The sequence below is a fragment of the Citrus sinensis genome, chromosome 2 (genome assembly GCF_022201045.2).
Source record: "Citrus sinensis cultivar Valencia sweet orange chromosome 2, DVS_A1.0, whole genome shotgun sequence".
Classification (NCBI taxonomy): Eukaryota; Viridiplantae; Streptophyta; class Magnoliopsida; order Sapindales; family Rutaceae; genus Citrus; species Citrus sinensis.
The window spans coordinates 11,349,635-11,371,891 of record NC_068557.1 but is presented as its reverse complement, the minus strand read 5'-3'; the positions used below and the strand labels follow the sequence as shown (position 1 = coordinate 11,371,891).

The 22,257-nt window shown below is 32.6% G+C and overlaps 1 protein-coding gene and 1 long non-coding RNA gene across 2 annotated transcripts; both read left to right on the top strand.

Annotated features, from left to right (window-relative positions):
- Window positions 1–7,729: 7,729 nt before the first annotated feature.
- LOC102623394 (early nodulin-like protein 2) lies at window positions 7,730–8,850 on the top strand. Its single transcript, XM_006470052.3, has 2 exons — window positions 7,730–8,034; window positions 8,223–8,850. Exons 1-2 carry the CDS (start codon window positions 7,848–7,850, stop codon window positions 8,738–8,740), a joined length of 705 nt encoding a protein of 234 aa, XP_006470115.1. The 5' UTR covers window positions 7,730–7,847; the 3' UTR covers window positions 8,741–8,850.
- A 4,068-nt stretch (window positions 8,851–12,918) lies between these two features.
- LOC127900410 (uncharacterized) lies at window positions 12,919–15,761 on the top strand. The gene is made up of 2 exons (XR_008052514.1): window positions 12,919–13,658; window positions 15,466–15,761. It is a non-coding gene; the product is annotated as an uncharacterized LOC127900410 (long non-coding RNA).
- The last annotated feature ends 6,496 nt before the right edge of the window (window positions 15,762–22,257 follow it).

Below are 22,257 nucleotides of genomic sequence, written 5' to 3'. Positions count from 1 at the left end.
TGTGATAATACGAGTGCTATCAATATTTCTAAAAATCCTGCTCAATACTCTAGGACTAAGCATATTGACATTCGTCATCACTTCATTAGAGATTTAGTTGAGCGCAAAACCATGTCCTTAGAATACATTGATACAGAAAAACAGCTTGCAGATATTTTCACAAAAGCTTTAGATTCCAAACGATTTGAATCCTTAAGGAAAGCTTTAGGTGTGTGTTCCATGTAAGTCGAAACGTTTTTTTAGCTTTAAGTCATGCATTTGTGCATTAGATACAGGACATGCACTTTAATTTTAAATCATTATTTTTTTTTGTTCTGTATTTAAGATGACAAGCAATTTTTTATGTTTTTAAAGATTTGAAAGCCTTGAATAAGGTTTGATTAGAGTTATTTAACCTTTCTTCAAAAGCACATGAATGACAATTCAATCTCTACTTTGACTCAAGGTTTTGATATTGAGAATGACATGGTCTCTGTTGAGAATATTTAACTTGAGTTATGACTGTTTGCCTTGATTCTTATCCTGTCATAAGACCTCAAATATATGCAGACACTGTGGTCAGAAATAACTACCTATAACTCTTAAGAGTGAAGCTATCCTTGAGTAATCTGAGTCTGCATATCACAAATATGACAGAAGACGAACTACCATGAGAAGAAGGCTACCTTAAGGAGTAGAGTGAAAGCTCCTGACCATAGATTTAAAAAAAAAGGGGGGGGGGCTCTTTGCTATCCAAAAAAAAAAAAAAGAGCAGGCCTGTCAATTAAAATGGTCAAAAATTGGAGATCAAGATGATAAGGTTAGTTTGATCAACTCTATGTTTTATATTTAAGACCTTGACTGTGAAAATTGATGAATTTTTGGGAAAAATGTTTAGATTGAGTTGTTTGCACACACACACAAGCTTTCTCTAATCTTTACTTAATTGAGGAAATTAGAGTCTTGATTACATGAATTAATGCTTGTTGTGAAAAATTCTCAGACATTTTTTTGTTCAATTTCATTATTAATGCATTTAAAAAAATTATGATGCATGTGCATTCTCATGTTTTTTCATAATGATATGTTTTTAGGTCCTAAGAGTCACATTTTTGTTTTTAAGCAAAACTCAAATTTTTTAAAGTGCATTGACAAGCTTTTCCCGTCATAACTGAGCATGTTGCAATCTTTTGGGCATAACTTTGTTTACATAACTCCAAATTTGATTATGTAAAATCCTATGTAAAGCTGATTCAATAAGATTTCCAACGGTATATAGATCGCATTATGATTCTGTCTCATTCATTTCCAATTTATTTTTGAAGTTCTCTGCTCTGCACTGTATGTCTGTTTCATCAAGTATCATGCATGGGATTTCGTTTTTGATATTTTTCTCTTTGTTTCTGACTTGTTTGAGTCGGTTTATGCTTATTTACTGATATGGAATGAAATCTATGATGGTTAGTGTTGATGCTGAAATCTGCTCGTCCTTTGCCCGACCAGATCTTCACACCAACGTTTATATAGTCAATAATGAGGATGTCAACTTCTTCTTGCTTTGACGATCGCTCTGGTCACTGAAGTCGGAATTGACCTTCCTTCTCATACCAAGCCTGCATTCACAAAAGTGGATCAAAGACGCTGGTGGTTTTGCCGGCGTAAACCCTCCGATGCCTAAGTTAGCACTAGGTGTTTACGGGGAAACAATGCAATTTAGATTCAATAAGTTGCTTAAAATTGGCTCACAATTTGTATTGAAAAGGGTCTGGATTCAATTTGGCAGAGTTTTCCTTTCTCTCAATTTTTCTGTCTATTTCTTCATTGGTTTCTTTCTCTTTTATAGCCACTGTCCCACGTTTCCATTTACCCTTCATTCCCCCTTTATCTCGAGTAGTGACAGCCCCTCATAGGACTCCAACTGCTACATTGTGGGTAAATATGGGACACCGTGTCTCCCTCGACGGTTCTGGGCATAGCGCAACTGTCGTGATTTCGTGAGATCGTGTTCCCGCTCTTTGGGGAATGGGTATCTGCTCGGTATTTGTCTCTGGTCGGTACATTCCTCTGGCTGGTATCCATTTCTGGTTGGCCCTTGCTCGTAGAAGACTCGTTGTCAGTGTTTTGCTCGTACCCTTTAGCTGAGGTGCCCCACGCCGGGGTGGAAATGATGGCATTGCTGAGCTGGTGCTCTTATTTACTTAACAGTTAGTGCATTAAATTGGAATACAGTCTGCTTTATTAAAGTCTTTTCTTATGTTAGTTGGATTTCCAATCCTTACTTGAACAAGTCGAGTTCTTCTATATAAGGCAGCCCTTCGATCCTTGTTCTACATTCAAATTTGTGGCTTCTTTCTCCTTTTTTTTGGCTGGTCCAGATTTTATTTGTTCTTCTTGTTTATTTTCCTTGTTCTTAATATTCCTCTTCCATGGCTTCTAAGCTTAACATTGGTGAGAGCTCTCATGTTAACTTTAATCCCAAGTGTCGCCCCACTTTTACACCTTACCTTTGTTTTGGTTGTGAATGACCTCATGAAATTCATATACTTGATGATGATGAGGATTTTGGTCCCAAATTTGGACAAATACCTCCTGAAAAATCTATGCATTCAAGTGACAGCGACTCCATGGAAAGTGATCCTAGTGAAGATAATTTTCACTATGGCTCTTCCACCTTTGACCGAATTGCATGCAAAACTACTTCCCTTTTGCAATCTTTTGGCAAAAGAGGGGGAGTAATTTGTTTCAAGTCTTCAATTTCTCAATGTAATGAGTTAGGGGGAGTAGTATTTTCAATTCTAGGGAGAGTTTTTATTTTTGTTCAAGAATTTTTAATTTTTAGATTCTAGTTCTTAGAGGGAGTTTATCTTTTTATTGCTCTTAATTTTTTGCTTAATGTTGTCTTTCCATTTATTGATCAATAACATTAGCATTTTATTTTAATTCTTGCCTTGGTTTATTTTCATGAACTAACATGCTAATTGCCAATTATTTTGGTTAGTTCCTTGTTGTCTTTATGCTTGTTTCAGATTCAAATTTTAGTGCCAAGTTTCATGGAAGACTTGTGTTGGATTGCTTTTGCCACAAGAATGCCAAACAGGGAGATTGTTAAGTCCAATATTTATAGAGTTGGCATTTTATGGAAAGTCTAGTTAAATTAGAAAATTATTTATTGCATATCTTGTAATAGGGATTAATTTATTAATTCCCTAATTTAGTGAGATTCCAATTTATTAGGAATATTTATTTTCTAATTTAATTAGAAGAAGATGAGACAGAAAGATAAAATAGCACAAGATGAAGATGTTGCATGTGAGAAGAGAAAATATTTTGAGATGTAACATAAGAGAATATAATGTTGGAGAAAGTAAGAATAAATAAAAGAGAGAAAAGAAATTATATAAGAATTATTGGTTCCTCTTATCTAATGTTTACTATTCATTATTCTATGTACTCTAAAAGTCTAAACATTATGAGTGGGACTATTGGCACCCCTCTAAATACCTCTTAACACCCCTTTAGTTATTTTACAATTATAACCTTTGTTAAAATTACATAATAAGACAATTTCTAATTAAACCCCCACTCAAAATCAAATAATTTTTCCCCTTAAAAATTTCTTATACGACATATTTTGTTTAAGAGTTTTAAATTCTTTATACAGCATACGGTATAAACTCTCTTTTCTTTCTTAAACCCTATTCTAAGAGTTTCAAATTTAGAGCAAAATAATCATGCAAACAGATGAGGATGATAATAAAAAAGTAAGTTTGCTATTAATTTATTGTTTTAGAATTATAATGACAGGGAGAGCGTTGAACAATATTCAACAAATATCTCCTTAACAAATGTCAATTGTTTGGTTGATTATTGCTGAATAAATTGCTATTATTCGAGTTTTGTGTCTTGTATTAACTTATGTAATATCTTACAATGATTGTGAAGGAGGAAAGTTCTACCATAATTGCCATTCTTGATAATAAAGTAGATTTTATGGATTACACTACTGCATTCACTACTGAAGAGGTAAAACACTAAATAAATTTTCATACATATATTCTCTTTTCTTTGTATCATTAACTAATATATTATTGTCTTATTCATAGGGTTTCACCAGTAGAGAAGAGTTGATTCAATGGACGCATGATGTTGGGAAAAAAAATGGACTTGTGATTATTATTAAAAGATCTGACGTGAATGTGATTAGAAGGAGACCAAGGATAATTTTTGCTTGTGAAAGAAGTGGTGCATATCCGAAAAGAAGTACCAGCATGTTTAAGCAGAATAGCGACTTGGAAAAGAAGAAAAGACCGAATGCAATTGGAACAAAAAAGTGTGGCTATCCATTTTTATTAAAGGGTCAAATGTTGGCGAATAATCAAGATTGGGTGTTAAAAGTAATCTGTGGATTGCATAACCATCGTTCTGCACAATATCTTGAGGGCCACTCATTTGCAGGTAGACTTACTAATGAAGAGGTTAGTGTATTGGTTGATTTGTCTAAAAATAATGTTCGGCCAAAAGAGATATTACATACTTTAAAGACTAGGGATACATTTAATGTTACAACAATGAAGACGGTTTATAATGCTCGGTATAAATATAAGGTTCGCGAATTGGGCGGACGGTCACAAATGCAACATCTTATGAGTAAATTGCATGATCATAATTACATTGAGTGGCATCGGAGTGATGATGATACAAATTGTGTGAAAGACATATTTTGGGCACATCCTCTTACTTTTGATTTGTTAAAAGCTTTTCCAAGTGTTTTGATAATGGACTGCACTTATAAAGTCAATAAGTATAAGTTTCCGTTGTTGGAAATAGTTGGTGTCACATCGACTGCAATGACATTTAATGTTGGTTTTGCATATCTTGAGTCTGAGCGAGAAGATAACTATATTTGGGCATTAGAAAAATTGAAAACCATTATGCAAGATGATATGTTACCAACTGTGATTGTGACAGACAGAGAATTAGCTCTAATGAATGCCATTGAAAAGATATTTCCAAGTGCAACTAATTTACTTTGTAGATGGCATATTTCAAGAAATGTGTTAGCTAATTGTAAGAAGCTATTTGAGACTAATGAAAGATGGGAAGCCTTTAACAGCAGCTGGAATGTACTGGTGTTCTCAGCCACTGAGCAAGAGTACATACAACACTTAAGTATTTTTTAGAGTGATTATGCTAGATATCCGAAAGCACTTGTCTATGTAAAGCAGACATGGCTTGATAAGTATAAAGAAAAATTTATTGCAGCATGGACAGACTTTATTATGCATTTCGGAAATATGACAACCAACAGGTAAACAATATTTAGTTTTCAACGATTTTATAACTAAACTCAACACCATTTTTTTATATATCTTTTTATTTTTTAAATTTTTGTTGGTTTATTTTTAGGGCTGAGACTGCACATTCAAAATTAAAAAGGCAACTATGTTCATCCCAAGGAAACTTTGTAACGTTATGGACAAAACTTCATTCTTTGGTAGAGTTGCAACATACAGAAATTAAGGCATCATTTGAGAAGAGTTTGAATACTGTGCAACATAGTTTCACACCTTTAGTTTTTAAAGAATTAAGGGGATTAGTTGCTAGAAATGCATTAGATATGATACTAAGTGAGTAAAAAAGAGCTGATTTAATTGGTATAGATATTTCAGCATGTGGTTGTGTAGTTTGACACACTCATGGGCTACCGTGTGCTCATGAAATTGCAGAGTATAAGCGTGAAGGTTGACCAATACCTTTAGATTCTGTACATTCACATTGGAGGAAATTAGACCTTGTCTGCACCAGCTATGAAAAATCAGCAGAGTTAAGTTGTACCCCTGAAATGGAAATAATTATCAAGCGTTTTGAAGATTCAGATGGTTTTGGAAAAATATAAATAAAAAGAAAACTGAAAGAGTTAGCTGATCCATCCTCAACTTTTTTAATTAAGCCAACTGTTAAAGCTAAGACTCGAGGACGACCCTCCCAAAAGCTTGATAAATCTACTCGCCGAGATCCATCAAGATTTGAGTATGTAGTATCCACACAGGATAATCGTTCTCCAGACATTATGTCTTCATGTACAACTACAAAAAAACCAAAAAGGCAATGAAAAATGAGTGTTTCTCAAACAAATGCACCAAAGCATGCTTCTTATATTGATTCATTTCCATTTGGTTTGAGGCCTTATATTTGTGGTTTTAGAGATGTTGTTGCAGATGGTAATTGTGGTTTTCGGGGAGTGGCTGACCTAATAGGTATTGGTGAAGATAACTGGGCACAAGTCAGGAAAGACTTAGTTATTGAGTTGCAAAGTCACTTTAATGATTATAAAAGAGTCTTTGAATATGCTGGTAGAGCAGAGGAGGTACTTCATTCACTTTTATACTTTGAGAATAACCCAGGGAGAGAGTATTGGATGACCATGCCTGAAATTTGTCATATTATTGCTTCTAAATATAATGTGGTATTACTACATATATCAGATGTGCTGAATCTAACATTCCTTCCACTTAGATCTATTCCATTATCACGCTCCTCGCATAAAATCATTGCTATTGGATTTGTTAATAGAAATCATTTCATAGAGGTAAGTAAAAGTTTAGAAATTAAAATTATGCTGCAATATCTTAATTATTGGACTAACTTTTCTATGACCTTTTTTTTTTTTCCAGGTGTTCATGCTTCCAGCTTCACCTATTCCTCTTATTGCGAATAGTTGGATCAAATATCATGAACCATGTGCAGAAGGCTGGGCAACACCATACAAAACTAATATAATTGCTTTTAAGGATTTGGTGTTTGAAGTTGCCACACAAGAAACAATTGATCTAGCTAGTCAATGACAGTATTAGAAAATTTTGAACCATTTTAATAGTTATTTTATTCGTTTCATATTTTTAAAGAAAGACTTTGTATAAGCTGGAATTCTTTATTTATTGTTACTCAAGATGACAACCTATTTCTACTCTTTTTGTTTTTATTATTATTTTTTTAACATTTCTGAGTTTACTCCAACTGCAAACTAATTTATGAATTATGATCTACATACTATAAATTTAAGTAATGCTACAATTGACTGTAAATATTAAAATATCAGCAGAAAAATGAAAAATAACTTGATTAAGAGACAAAATGAATAGTACCTGAAATTGAAATTCAGCATTTTAAAAATTAAGAAAGTTACTTTTTTATTGCAAAATTAAGTCTAATTCAATTGAATCATTTATTGCAAAATTACAAACTCCCCAATTTTGAAAAAAATTTCTTAAGTTGGCAAAATCCTATTAAATCTAATACTTTCTCTAAAAATATAACAAAAGTTAATACTCCTATGAAGAGATTAAAAATTTGCCTTTTAAAGAATTATGGAAAAATATCAATGAGCAAATTAACATGTTATGTACTGGTGGTAAAAGAAATAAAAAATTAAAAAAGAAGAGTTACATATATAACGGTGCATAAGAGTTAAAAATAATATAAAATTTGAACTTGAATTTTTTTGTTCTTCCTGCAATATCAGAACACGTTTTAAAAGGTTATTATGTTTTTATTATTACTATACCTGTGAAGAATGACCGTTGTGTCTCTCACATGTTGCAACGTGTAGATTATTGATAGCTGAAAAGATTATAAAGCTTTTGTATCTCATTTCGAAACGTCTCGTCGATCTTGCATTAACAATAAATAATAATGATTCAGCTAGCATCCCATATCCAGCCAAGCTAGCCGTGCTTCATATTTCTCTTCAGCGTTTTGCATGCTCTATTCTCAACGATAACTTATCATCACCTCCCTTTATAAATCCCTCACCACCACATCTCAATTCCCCTTATCTTAATTTCCTAAAAGCAATTTGTGTTACAATAATGGAGTTGAAGAGAAATTTCACTAATTGCTTCTTTGTGATTTTGTGGATGGGTACTTTTATTATTAGCTGGTGTGAGGCCTACAAGTTCAATGTTGGTGGTAAAAATGGATTATGGGTTGTGAAACCATCTGAGAATTACAATCACTGGGCTGAGAGAATGCGGTTTCAAGTTAACGATACTCTTTGTAAGCAAGCCCTAGCTCTCTCTCTTATATATAATTCATTTTCTTTGTATATTATTAATATTATACCCTGCCCCGCAGCTTGAATGGTCATGAGTATGCATTTGTGGCTGCGCTCACTCGCATTCTGGCTTAATGTGGATAAGAATATTGTAAATATGTTATAAAATAGTAATATTAATTCTTTGCAGATTTTAAGTACAAGAAAGGATCGGACTCGGTGTTGGTGGTAACGAAGGACGATTATTTTTCATGCAACAACAAGAAACCGGTACAATCTTTAACTGACGGCGAGTCAGTTTTCAGTTTTGATCACTCAGGTCCTTATTTTTTCATCAGCGGCAATGCTGATAACTGCAACAAAGGCCAAAAGCTCATTGTTGTAGTTATGGCTGTGAGAAACAAATCCCAACACCATGAAGCTCCTCCGTCTCCTTGTCCGGTTTCTTGTACGCCGCCTGCTTCTTCTCCACTGCCGTCTGCATCTTCTCCCCCGACATCACCTGCATCTCCTCGTTCTTCGGTACCACCTCCAGTAGAGTCACCAAGTCCTATGCAGCCACCGGAGCCTAGTGATATTCCATCAGATTTCGGTGCTCCAGCACCGGCTCCGACAAGTTCGGGTTCATCGGGTTTGGGTTGTAATATTGGCTTGGTTTTGGGATTTTGTGTTGGAGTGACTCTGGTTTTGGGTAGCTTTATTGGCTAGACCTAGTATCTTCTGTTTGGACTTTGGATTAATATGTTGAGGGTTTGAGTAATTACATTATTTTGTTCTTTTCAAGGATTATATAATTTGAAGTAAAGTTCTTTTCTTTAGCTACAATATAACCAAATTTCATGTTGCTACAATATTTACCATGTGCCTTCTCTCTTTGACATTCTAATTAATCGTCTAATCATATTAATTAATAAAACGGTATTTGATTTGGTATACTTGTTTTTTCATTTTTTGTCTCCATAATTTAGTTTAAAAAATGTGCTTGATTATAAGTAAAGTGAAAAGAAATTATTTTAGATAAAGTGTATTTGATTTTAGGTATATTGTTTTTAATTATAAAATAAAAAATGTCGCATGAAACAAAAAGTGATATTATTTCAATTTGCAAAAATGTTTACGGTCTTTCGTGGCAAGCACAAAAATGTTATTATGTGTTTTGGCATTCTCGCCAAATGCCATTAATAAAACGAAAATGGCATTCATACAACAGTTAGCACATCATTCAGCACCGAACGGTGCGTTTCAAACTAACGATAAATAAGTCACTGTAGCTTCAAAATGGCACACGCATGGTCAACACACACACGTGCTTTCCTGCTCTGTCTCTCTCCCTCAAAGTACAGTTCTGCTCTCTCGCCCTCTCCCTCACGGCACAGCCCTGCTCTAATGCTGCTCTCTCCCTCACGCGACACATCTGCTCTATCGCTTTCTCCCTCACGCCACAAATCTCTCTTTCGCTCTCTCCCTCATGCTCCATTCACAAATATGACCAGCCACTGTTCACCGCGCTCCGGTCTCGTTGTCAGTCATATACGCCATCAATGAATGGATTAAAATTAATAGATTGAAGTTCATTATAATAAGTGGACAATTTTTTCATGAATTAAAGCTATCAGTACAAAGCTTACGGAGGGAGAGAGCGAGAGAGTTTATGCGTTTGTCAACAGCGTGTGTGTTTTACCATTTTGAAGCTACAATACCAATTTATATTTACTTCAAAACGCACCATTCGGTGCTAAATGGTGTGCTAAGTGTTGTGTGCATATCGCTATTGGTTGTCAAAGGGCAAGTACCTCGGCTTGCTTAATATATTTCTGCTGTTAAAAATAATAAGAGTAGGCAAATAAAAACCTTAGAAAATTAATAATCCTAATAATTAATAATGAAATTATTGTTCATAGATTATTGTTTATGTGATATTGTTTGTGATTCAATATTCACATTCGTTGTTCATATAATGCCATAAACGAGTCACTACTGTTCACAATTACTATTTTTACCATACTGTATAAAAGTTGCTACTTATTGTCATTATTCATAGCATTGTTCATATTATTGTTCACTCACCCTAGATCAATCAAATATGATACAAAAAGTAAATTATATAAAGTAAAGCACGCATAGAATTTTTACGTGGTTTGGATCTCACTCCCACATCTAGAAAGGCCAAGGCCACAATCCACTAAGTGATGAAACAATTGCAACCTATTGGAATCTTACACAATTTTAGACTCTCTCTAACTCTTGCCACCATGTTAAATCTAACTCAATTGACCTAGCGTAGTGAGCAACACTTGTCTTCAATTATGTTTGCTACTATCTTGAAATCCCTTCAACACAACAAACGACGCTTTCATCTTGACGAAACCAAAGTAATCATATAGAATGTCTAATGAAAGACTTGATGTGAAGAAAACTTGAAGACTAAATAAGTTTCTTCTTGTTCTTTACATTGGCTACTTCTCTGATATAAAATACAATATGTCTGCTTCATTCTTCAATGTGTGGTATACTTCCCTTTATATAGGTATAATGTTTCCTAAAACACCAGTAGAGGAGTACTAGGATATACTTTCTTAAAAGTTCAATATTTCATAAATACTTACCCATATAGAAATCACCTTTATTTGGAGCTCTTTGATATGTAATCCTTATGTATGTGCCAATTAGCTTCTTTATGCCTCCAAAAAAATATTCTCTAACATTCCACATAATTTAATCTAATAAGAAAAAAAACTAGACAAATCCCTAATGCAAGGAATACATAAATTACAATATTATTGACAGCTGATAATAAAAACTCTACCAATCTCCCCCTTTAACATTCTTATAGTCAAAACATAACTAACTAACTTTCTAGCCTTCAAATAGCATGGGTAAAAGCTGGATAGACCATGCCAATAACCTACACATAGGTAACAAAACAAATGAGGAACTTAAGAAAATAAAAATAAAACAATTGGTCACCGTAAGTTCAAGATCAAATTCTCCCTTAGTAAATAAATGCTCGTGATTAAAGTTCACTTGAGAAATAGTAAGAGATCAATAATTGATAAACTATAACGTGCATCACTTAAAGACTTACCTTAAACATTATCGTTATTGAGGACATAGGTAAGCAAATAGAAGATTTTCTCAATTAACAAGTTATTAATACAAACACACAACACACAAATTGACCAGCAACAAAAATTTACCAAGCACACACTAACAAATGTGCACACAAAATTTGAGGGGATTTAGAGTTGTTAAACTAAAGAATTTCAAGTAGAAAATCTGAAATTGTAGAAAATAGTTTTAAAGAGGTTGAATTATGAGGTGAAATATGGTTAATTACTCATTCTCCACCACCAAACATTGGATTTTAGGTTAATTATCAAATCATGGTTAACTTTCTTTTGAAAACAAAAACCTAAGATAATTACAAGCTCAATTATTTTGATTTTACCTTATTTAGTTGTCAAGTAGAATAAGCCCTTTACTTAATCCCTTTCCAGAAGACAATCCAGAACAAGCTCTCTAGATTTATTTTGATGAAAGTATTAGAATGAAGAAAAATGTAGGCTGAATCAAGAAATAAACATGCAAGCTTGGTTTATTTATTTTGAATTATATTCCACGTGCAATCAAATGAAGATATCCCATAATCTTGATATCCCAGAATCTTGATCACAATCTGCCACTTGATTAGTTCTTTGACAATTATGGATCAAAAACTCTAAACTAGCAATCAATTAACCATCAAATTCATCTACTTGGCCACTTAAACAAATAAGAAAACAATTCTTGAAACATTAAAATCAATGAAATATAAAATTTTCTAGAGAAAGATAAAGCAATTCTAATTCTAAAACTTTGTTAATAAAAATCCATGGTTAGGGTTTTGAAATCAATCCTAACTAATAAAAAGGCTACTCAAACATATCTGAGTTATTCAATATCAATTCCATTAAGGATAATTAAACAAAAAAGAAAGACTTATTCATTGAATTCTGCAACGGAGTCTTCTCTCCAATTTGCCCACTCCTCTTTTTCTTGTCTTCTTCTCTTCTTTGGAATTGATTCTTTATATTTTTTTTTCCCTCTCTCATTAGGTCATTTAACTTGTTGCCTTTATATAGAATTATTTTCTAAATTCTTGTAGGATTAATGAAACTTGTTTTTGACTTCCTTTTCCTTAAAAGAATATAATTTTGACCCTAGGAAGTACTTGCATGTGGCGAAGTAACTCTAAAATCAATTTTCATTGTAGGCCCAATTAAGAATTCCGACCAACCCTTCAAGAATCAATGTTTATGGCTCAAGCCTGATCTTCAGTCTTAGTAAATCTTTAATATAGGCCCATAAAATAAATAAACCCCAAAGATTTGTCCAAGAAGCAATTAAAATTCATGAAGTCATAATTTATCTATTCTTCATACTAATTTGTAGTTTTTTTACTCTTTTTGTTTCTTTAAATCAAAAACTCCTAAAAAATATAAAAGATAAATAAAGATTCAAAAAGTTCATGAAAATATTAAATAATTACAAAGAAAATAATAAAATACTACTAAAAAAATTATATTTTTATGATAAAAAATTTATGATCATATAAATCTATTTGTCATGAAAGTACCGTTAAAAAATAATACTTTCATAATTGATATATTCTTTTTCAACCTATTATGACACATTTGTGACTCATATATTTATGCCATTTATTATTGACAGAAACATATCATGTTCAGTTTTTATTTTAATCATTTACAAAACTTGACAGGGATCAACCGTGTGTTTGAATGATGTCAATTTGAAATTTATTTATTTATTTTTTAATATCCCTAAAATATTTTTATTTATAAAAATACCATAAACAAAATATTTTTATTTTTCTAATTATTAAAAAAAAAAAAAAAAAACCTTAAGTAGTGTCCTTCAAGCATTATGGTTTAAAAGGCACAAACTTTCAACACTCAAAAATTTTTTTAAGCATTTCGTATGTTCAGCGAATGAACAACCCCTCTCGCTCACAGATGATTGAACCCTCTGCCCTTTACAGCCCACTCTTAATCACTAAGGAACTTTCATAGCCACTCTGACTCAATTGACCAATCACAGCCACCATCATTCATAGTTACTGTCGCTCTTAGTCCCCGTCTCGATCTATCAGCCCTAACCCTTATAGCCACTGTCACTGCTGAAGAAGAAGAATCACTCATAGCTGCCATCACTGCTTGTAGCCGATAAAATCTCTTATTTATACTTTGACCCGAAACCTCTCTTCACTCTTCTATGTCACATCTCAACATTCAATAAAAACAAACAGAAAAAATCTCCTTTAATTTGTTATCCTCTCACAACAAACAAAATGCCTGAGGCTTATCGCAATCCTCTACCTCCTCAGCCAACCCCCATCCCAGCGTTATGGCTCCCCAAGGCTGAGCCGCTCTGGCTCGGTTGTGGCTCGGGAGCTGGCTCCAACATGCTCTGATTCCACATCGATGATACTCCCGTGCTGAAGATCTAGCACATAGTCATCCTCCACATGAGCCTCTGCGGCGTCGGTTTCATCACCGCTCTTCTCGTCTTTGGCAAGATCTACCATTAAAAATCCGCTAACCAACCGACAGAAACGAGCTTATTGATGGTAAATCTAGTTTGCTCTATTTTATTTTATTTTATATTTTTATTCCTTTTTTGGTTTTTTTCTCTATAAATGATGGCTAAAATCAGGACTTGGTTGGTTTTTACGGATGAGCCTTTGGTGCTCAATTGTGTTTATTTGTTAATCATTGATTTTATTATTTTGATTAAATTGTTACTACTTTTAAAATTTTAACTTTTCGTTAAAATTAATGCAATGTGATATCAATTAGGGATATAACATAAAGATTAGTGTATTTACTCTTATAAAAAGAGGGTGTCTTATTGGTTAGAAATGAATCCATGTGCGTTAAAGAGTTGGAGTTTTTTTACTGGACAAGAAATGTCTTCCTTTGGTTGTTCATTTCTATAATGTTTATCAATGAATATGGTTTCAAATAAGGACACTATTTCATGTTTAGATTCAGAATAGGGGCGGTATTCTCGATAATTTCTTTGGCGATGATTTAGAAAGAAAATTTTGGAACTATTAACATGTCTATCTTCATCTATTTGTTTTATGTGGGTGCAATTAGCACTTAGTCTGTGTGGCTTTGCCCTGATTCTGCTATAAAACTGGTGTGAGCTACTTAACTTTATGGTGAAGTTGCATTAGAATCCAACGAGCGTTTGATTCCTATATTTGAATATTGATAACTTCTCGGTTCTTTAAGGTATTTTCATATTGTTTTATATTCCTTTTTGCTTGTTTTCATAATTTGTATTTTTAGATTTAAGAAATGTACTTGGCTGCTTCTATTGAGCAGTGATCTAGTAATAGGAGTATTATTTTACTATTTTTTTCTAATTGTTATAGTGAACTTTTTCAGTAGTAGTATATATTTGATTGTGAATAAATGTCCGTAGTTTGTAATTGTTCTGTCCTTGTCTATTATGAGTCAACTTGGCTATGAAAAGTCATGACTTTGAGATAATAAACTATTAGATTCAGATTGAGGTTTTATTATGAGTCAACTCTATTTCTTAACGAGTCAAATTAACTTAGTTAATTTGCAGGTTAGTTGTGAGTTATTGAAATTTGAGTGAAACAACATACTTTTTTCGTCTATGGCATTTAGAATGGGTGCTCGCTCACTACTTTTCCCTACTTTTTAAGCCCATACTTTGATTCAACAACCATTTTGATGGTTTTATTAATAGCTGCATTAAATGATCTGTTAGTTGGTGCCATGAGTAGTCAACATTGGAACATTTTCGTGTGATTTTCAGCTGTCCCCAGTGAGTTGAGTTTAAGCAACTAGTTACACTTGTTAAGCATTTAATTGTAATTCAGATATTGATATATTGCACCCAGGGGCCCAATGACGCCTTAAATATTACCATGTTATGTCAGTTCGGGTCAACTTTCTTAGGATCTCAAGTATATTGAAATAGTTGTATGACTTTCTTGCTTATGCTCAACTGCTGCCAAGCTGGATCAATATCTTAAAATATCTATCTCTTATTTCTTTTTTCATTTCTTTTCAGGTTTTTGGTTAATTATCAGTGGTCTTTCATATAGTTTATCTTATTCTAGTTTATTTACCCCTTTTTTTTGGATGGAAAATCCCCTCAATGACTATTTTATACAACCTGGTGCTGCCCAATTTTGGCCAGTGAGGTGCATGTTGATTGGCCTCACTATTTATGACAAATGAACCTTATTTTAGAGTATAAAAACTTCTCCAACTGATATCCAACCCTGTTGGCATCTTGTGTTAAAAATTGAATAAGCATATCTAATATTTTATATCTTTTGGGCCAAGAGTATAAAGAACTACTAGTATTCCCAACTTGTCACTATATGGCAGGTGTAGCAGTTATATGGGTGTTATCCATCCTCTTCATATAACCATTTTAAGCCCTCAAGGACCATGAAGAGACATGTCTAGGAGGTTTTCAGACAGTAAGTAAAGAAGATTTTGTGTTCATGTCCATTGTTGTTGACTAATTTTAAGATTTTCTGTTCATGTCTATTGTTGTTGAATATATATATATATATATATATATTTTTTTTTTTTCATCATGAAAATGCTCTAGAGCTGTTAGAGAAAATGCTAATGCTTGATCCTTCCGAGGTATCACCTTGAAGCCTTTACTTTTTTAATTTGTCAGTGCATTATATTAGCTAGTTGGAGTGAATCATTTGATTGGAATCAAAGGATAGCCGGGAGTTTGTGTCTTGTTTAAGTTGCAAGATCACTAATTCATTACTAATTTATAGCTGTAATAGAACTGCTATAGATATGTTAATTTTTTTATTTAAAAAAAATTGTTTTCTTAGCCGGATGTTAATATTCCGTTATTACAGTTTGAAATTAAATTCCTTTTGACTTCATTTTCATTGGAGATAAACAGTTATTATGTATGAATATCCAAAATATCTCCAGTAAAAGCTATGGTTTCTAATCTTATATTTAATATCTTTCGCACTGGGAAACTGAAATATAAAATGAAATTATGTTTAGGAATTTTTTTAATGGAATCATGAACTTTATTTTTTGACTTGGAAAAGGGTCCGCCTATTTGGACTTTCTTATTCTAGAGCTTGGATTTTGTTTTGACATGATTGGAGCAAACAATCATGATGCTAGCAGATATTTCTTTAATTGCCATCTTTTTTAACCTTCTAGTTCATGGTTTCTGCACCTTATCATCCAATTCTTAGTTCTACATTCTTTAAGCTAAGTACATTTCTCTTTCGAACAGGTAACTTCTTACAATTAGTAAAATTAAATTGTAGAAAACAAAGTAATTTTATATCGTGTAAGAGAAAAGAAATGTTGAAATATTGCGAAATTTGATTTTAACTGAACTTCACCGTCGATCAATAATAGGGAAGTCCACAGAAGACAAAGCTTGTACCCTTGGATCCTCCAAATTTTCACAAATTTACCAACAATCAAATATATAATTTTTACTGTAAGAACACTTACAAATACTCAATGAAAGGCTGATTTTTTTCTAAAAATTTCATTTTCTTGGTTCACATTATCATTCTCCTTGAAATCATTCTCTTTCCTTATCCACATTTTCAGTCATTTTCAAGTTAACTAAAAGAATCTGTACATGAAGATATTAGGCTCAACAAGAAAAAGAAAAACAAAAGTTTACATGAAACGACCATCATCAACTTTGTTCAAGACATTTACCCATTTTCAACAAACAAGCTTCTGCGGTCATTTGAAAAAAAAAAAAAATCTTAACCAAGCGTAAGACATAATGGATAACAATTAAAGATCTTGAAGTTTATTAAGATTTTAAAGATCTGACAATCTTACCATTACTTGCTTTTTCCATTAGTTTTCTCAGGATCCAAACAGAAAGTTTGGTAATTTGCATATGGAATATAGCAAAATGAAATTTATATATGGATAGACAGCTTTGCTTGAAACAAAAATACTTAATCTAAAATTAATTTAAAAAATATAAACAAACCAGTAGAAAAAAAAAAAAAAAACTCGCACGAAATGAAAAGAAACGCTGGCTCATAATCAATTCATTTTAAATCAATCTGAAGATTTGCCCTTACTCATCGACTTCATCACTTTTGTCATTGAACACGCGCTAATTCTAGTACATATGTTCAATATTCATCACCATCCAGCGGACCAAGCAAATGATTAAAGAGTTTTCTTTAACTAATACCAAATTCAAAGTTTTATATATTTGTCACGAAGAACAAATGGAGACCATCATTATGCAAAAGGCATAGCATCGGACATTTAACATACATTATATTCTATATTTCAACTTCAAAATATGTGATACTGACATGTGAATCAGTTTATTGATACGATCTTACTCAAGGATTAAGATTCTCTCCTTATCTGAGTACTCCTGATCTTTTACCGATCTTGTGCCATTGATCTTTTAGTGTTAGTGTATGATTATGATTTAACTATTTTTTCTTTTCAATTTTTTAACCACCAATTACATTAATAGAATTTGCTCAGAATAAAATCAGATCAGGAGAGGATCCTGATCCTACTACTCAGTGTTGAGTAGACCAATTGTTTGGGAACTAATTAAATTTCTATCAAAATATAATATGCTGACCAATGACTGATATAATCAAATCAGCCCTTCATTAATGCATCTAATTAATACTAAAACTGACGAGTAAGAGGCAAAAAGCCCACAAGCCTTTGTAATAAAGCAGCATTTTCGTCTGCTCTATAAGAGGGATTTATCTTTCGTTAGGGGTGGGCACGATTTGGTTTGGATCGAAATTAAACATAACTGATTTAAATCGGTTATTTTATAAAAAAAACTAAATAAGAACCGAACTCAATAAAAAACCGAACATAAATGGATCTTTTCAAATTAGTTTTGTTCGATTCGTTTTTTTTGTTCAGCCTATTGGGCTTATTTTGAATTTTTAAATTTTTAGCCCATTGGTCCTCATGAATGTAATAATTTTTTTCAACAATTATTTCATCCTAATTTCATTACAAATATTAACAATAAATACAAAGTATTCAAAATACATTTTATCACTAATATCTTACTAATTACTAATAAAATACTCACAAAATATAAAATATTAAGATTTTAAAATACATAACCAAATTTCGATACTCCATCTATATAAACATAATATTGTAAAGACAAATAAAAATAACAACAGTTACAACTTACAACACAAAATAAAAAGAAAATTTGCAAACAAACACCAAGAACATTCTCTCATTTTCACAAAAAAAAAAAAATTTGCAAACAAACGCCAATAATATTCTCCCATCTTCATCAATATCAGTATCAACTTTAGGCATTTTCCAACTCAATATTTGGATCTATTAAAAAAATTTAAAACGATAAGTAATTAAATAAACAATCTATATAAAATAAGATACTAGTTTAAAAAAAAAAATAAAGAACACTTACAGGTCAGCAACATCAATCAACTATCATTTGCTCCTCCAGCTACTTGTTGTTGAGATTGCGTTGGCCTAAAAAATTCTTCAAGAAATTGAAACAATTATATTAAAATCATTAATTCTAATGTACAAAATGTTAAAAGTGAAATCACAAAAAAAACATAATAAATTTACAATATTACTTGTTTCAACTAATTCATAGAATTCAGCTTCTTTCTGACTTGATTGTATTGTACGCTCTCCTAATAGAGTTGAGAAAAGTCAATTTTGAGTGTAGATTAATGACTCGACTGTTTTATGAGTTAAAGAACTTCTAAAAAGATCAAGAATGTGCGCTCTTGTGCTAAATGTTGATTCAGAAGTCATAGTAGACACCGGAATTACCAAAACATCTTTGGCAATTTGAGACAAAATCGGATACTGAGGCCCATTCAATTTCCACCAAGTCAAAATATCAAAATGAGAATTACTAGCACTCTCATAAGTCTCTGACAAGTATTTTTCAACATCATTTTTTCCACTAATGTCATCATTTGAACTTTCTTTCTACTTTCTAAATTGTGTAAAATGATCAAATGACCTATAACTACTAGTAGCACCGTCATGTATAGCAGCACTACTTCTCTCACCTTTGTTTGGATTACTTTCACCACCATAGCTTTCAAAAAGCTTCAACAACTACTCTTTAATGTTAACTCTCAATTCATCAACCTTTCTAATATCATACAAGCTACTAAAACACCATATAACAAAGTCAAGTTTACAGCGAGGATCAAACACATTTGCCACAATCAACAACATGTTAAACCTTTTCAAAAGAATGACCCCAATATTTGACAAACTTTTCCTCCATCTCGTAACTCATTTGATTTAACAAAAAATCATTAGAATCAACAAGTGACTTCATATGAATATAACTTTCCACATTTCATTCAAGTAATTATTGGAAGTGATTATTAAAGAGCTCATAAATTTTAAAGTCACATGATAAAAAACTAAAAGACACTTGACTAACCTCTTTGCATTTTCCCAATCCTCATCAGTCGGTGGCCCCACCCTCATTTTTTCACTCTCATCCTCATCAAACCAGTTTGTATAATGGTCATCCTCTTCCTTTAATCTATCAAATGCTTTCTCAAATGTTATCGCTTTTTTTAACATCAAATATGTTGAATTCCACAAAGTTGGAACGTCTAACTCCATAAGCCCTCCACATGAGATTTTCTCCCTATCAACACATGTTTTGAACTTTTGTAATCTTGTCGGGGAGGATCTAACATATTTCACTGCATTCGGATACTAGCTATTGATTGATTCACTTGTGACAACCCATCTTGCACAATTAAGTTGATTATATGTGCCGAACACTTCACATACATATATAAACCATTCAAAACCATTGAAATTCCACACCAATTTGCCAACTTTATTGTCACATAAGATATTGCAAGTGTATTAACACTTGCATTATCCACTGTAATTGTGAACAATTTCTCAATCCCCTAATCAATCAAACAATTTTTAATTAGCTTCCCAATGCCATCTCTTTTATGATTAGATATAGGTGTAAAAGTGAGAATCCTCTTATGCAAAACCCACTCTTCATCAATAAAGTGAGCCGTAACTACCATAAAGTTTGACATTTGAATTGAAGTCCATGTGTCGGTGGTAATACACACTCTCTGTTTATTTACACTCAAAACACTTTTCAGCAGCCCCTTTTGATTTTGATACAATTTAAGAATATCCCTTGTAATTGTTCTTCGAGATGGTACCTCAAACTTCGCACAACAAGTTTCCATGAACTCCAAAAACCCTTTTAGCCTTTAGAAATCTAAAAGGCAACTCATATTTGATTATTATTTTCACAAGTGTCACTCTACAAGTCTCTCTATTAAATCCTACGTGTATAACCTTAGCAGTGCCATCATCTTTACCTTTACCCTTTTTACGAACTAATGTCTGTTGTTTTGCATCATTTGCAGACTTCAATTTTTTGTGCACTTTACATCTACCCAAATGAGTTTTCAAATTGTTTGTTCCAGAATTAGTACTATGGGCTGTATAACTTTTGCCGCAATAATGACACTTAGCTCTTTGTCCTCCAAGTAGCTTCGAAAAATGCTTCCACACAAATGATCTCAACTCAATTTTTCTTTTTTAACTCCCCCTGACCTCTTCTTCACTACTGAGTTGTTGTACTTCATCACTAATTTCTTACACTTCATTATTAGCCTTTTGCACTTCACCAACATTGTCAACCATCCTACAAAATTAGAACAATCATAATGTCAAAATAAAATCTAAATATAGCCACTGTCTAACATACAATCGGTAGCCATATTATAAACATAATCAACAACTATATTTGTAAATCATGCAATTTATAACCACTGCCTAACATACATTCAGTAGCCATGTTATAAACACAATCGGTAGCCATATTTGTAAATCATCCAATTTAATTTCAAGTGATTGGCCAACATTTCTTGCCACATATGCATATGCATATTTACACTCGCTTATTTAGATTCATATTATAAATTAAATGCTTGTAAAAAAATTATTGATGATAATCAGTATTTTTTCAATTAAATATCTCTTCTTTATAAACAAGAAATTTAATTTGGTATACGGCTTCCTACCCTTTATTCTTGTGCCCTATAATATTATCCATGGATGATAACACCACTTACCTGTCGATTAGTTGGACTAATCAAGTACACTTTTCAAAGGACAACACACAACAATGATTAAAATATAATAGGAATAAAAAGCCTATGGACATAGAGTAGCATGCATGCATATATCTTTACTGACAATTTGAGGAATAATACACACAATTTCAGACATCATTACATTTCCCTCAAAAGAAGCCAACACTTAGCCAAAATTTTGCTTTCTCTCATTCACACACTAACTAATTGTAGAAAATTGAAGCAAGGCCTGACATACCTATTGGCACACAGTGGCTGGTGAGCAAAGTAGAAGTTGTCGCATTGTGGCTGGGGAGCAGAACAAAAGCTATTGCACAGTGGTTGGCGAGCAGAGCAGAAGCTATTGCACGGTGGCCTGTGAGTTGAAGTTGTCTCACGGTGAAAATAAGCAATTGGCTTTCGCGCGGTGAGAAGAAGATAATGGCTGTCGTACGGTAGAAGGTGTTGCACTATGAGTACAAGTTATTCAACTGTGACACTATTACTGGTGAGCAGTGTTGATCGTGATTGCCGTGTATTTGGGTGGGTGATTTGATTTTGATTTTGATTTTAGCCTTTAGGGTTTGTTTTGGGTGAAATTAGGAAATTATAACATATATATACTCGTAATTGTGTGTATGCAGGCCTATTTTAGTTATCTTACGTAACCAATAAAGTTTAACACATGTCGATGTGAATAAAATCTAAAAAATAACCTAATTTTTTGGTTCAGCTGAGTGAACCGAAGACTGAACCGACATTCCATTTTTTTTACAAATCATATATTTTGATTATTTTTTAAAATTAAAATCGGTCTGAATTAGAAGTCGGTTCAGTTCGGTTCAATTTTTTCAAGGCTACAAATTTTTTTGCCAAGTACTATCTGCAGCATGTGATGGAGACTTTTCTTTGAGAAAAACTACAGCTACAATTTTGCAACATGGATTTTATTGGCCTACCATATTCGAAGGCACATATAAATTTTGTAAAACTTGTGAAAGTTAAAAATTGAGGATCAATTACTAAA

Bases quoted from the DNA above. Each gene is read 5' to 3' on its own strand.
- LOC102623394 (XM_006470052.3), top strand. From the start codon at position 7,848: ATGGAGTTGAAGAGAAATTTCACTAATTGCTTCTTTGTGATTTTGTGG. The intron at 8,035-8,222 runs GTAAGCAAGCCC...AATTCTTTGCAG, and splicing joins TCAAGTTAACGATACTCTTT to ATTTTAAGTACAAGAAAGGA.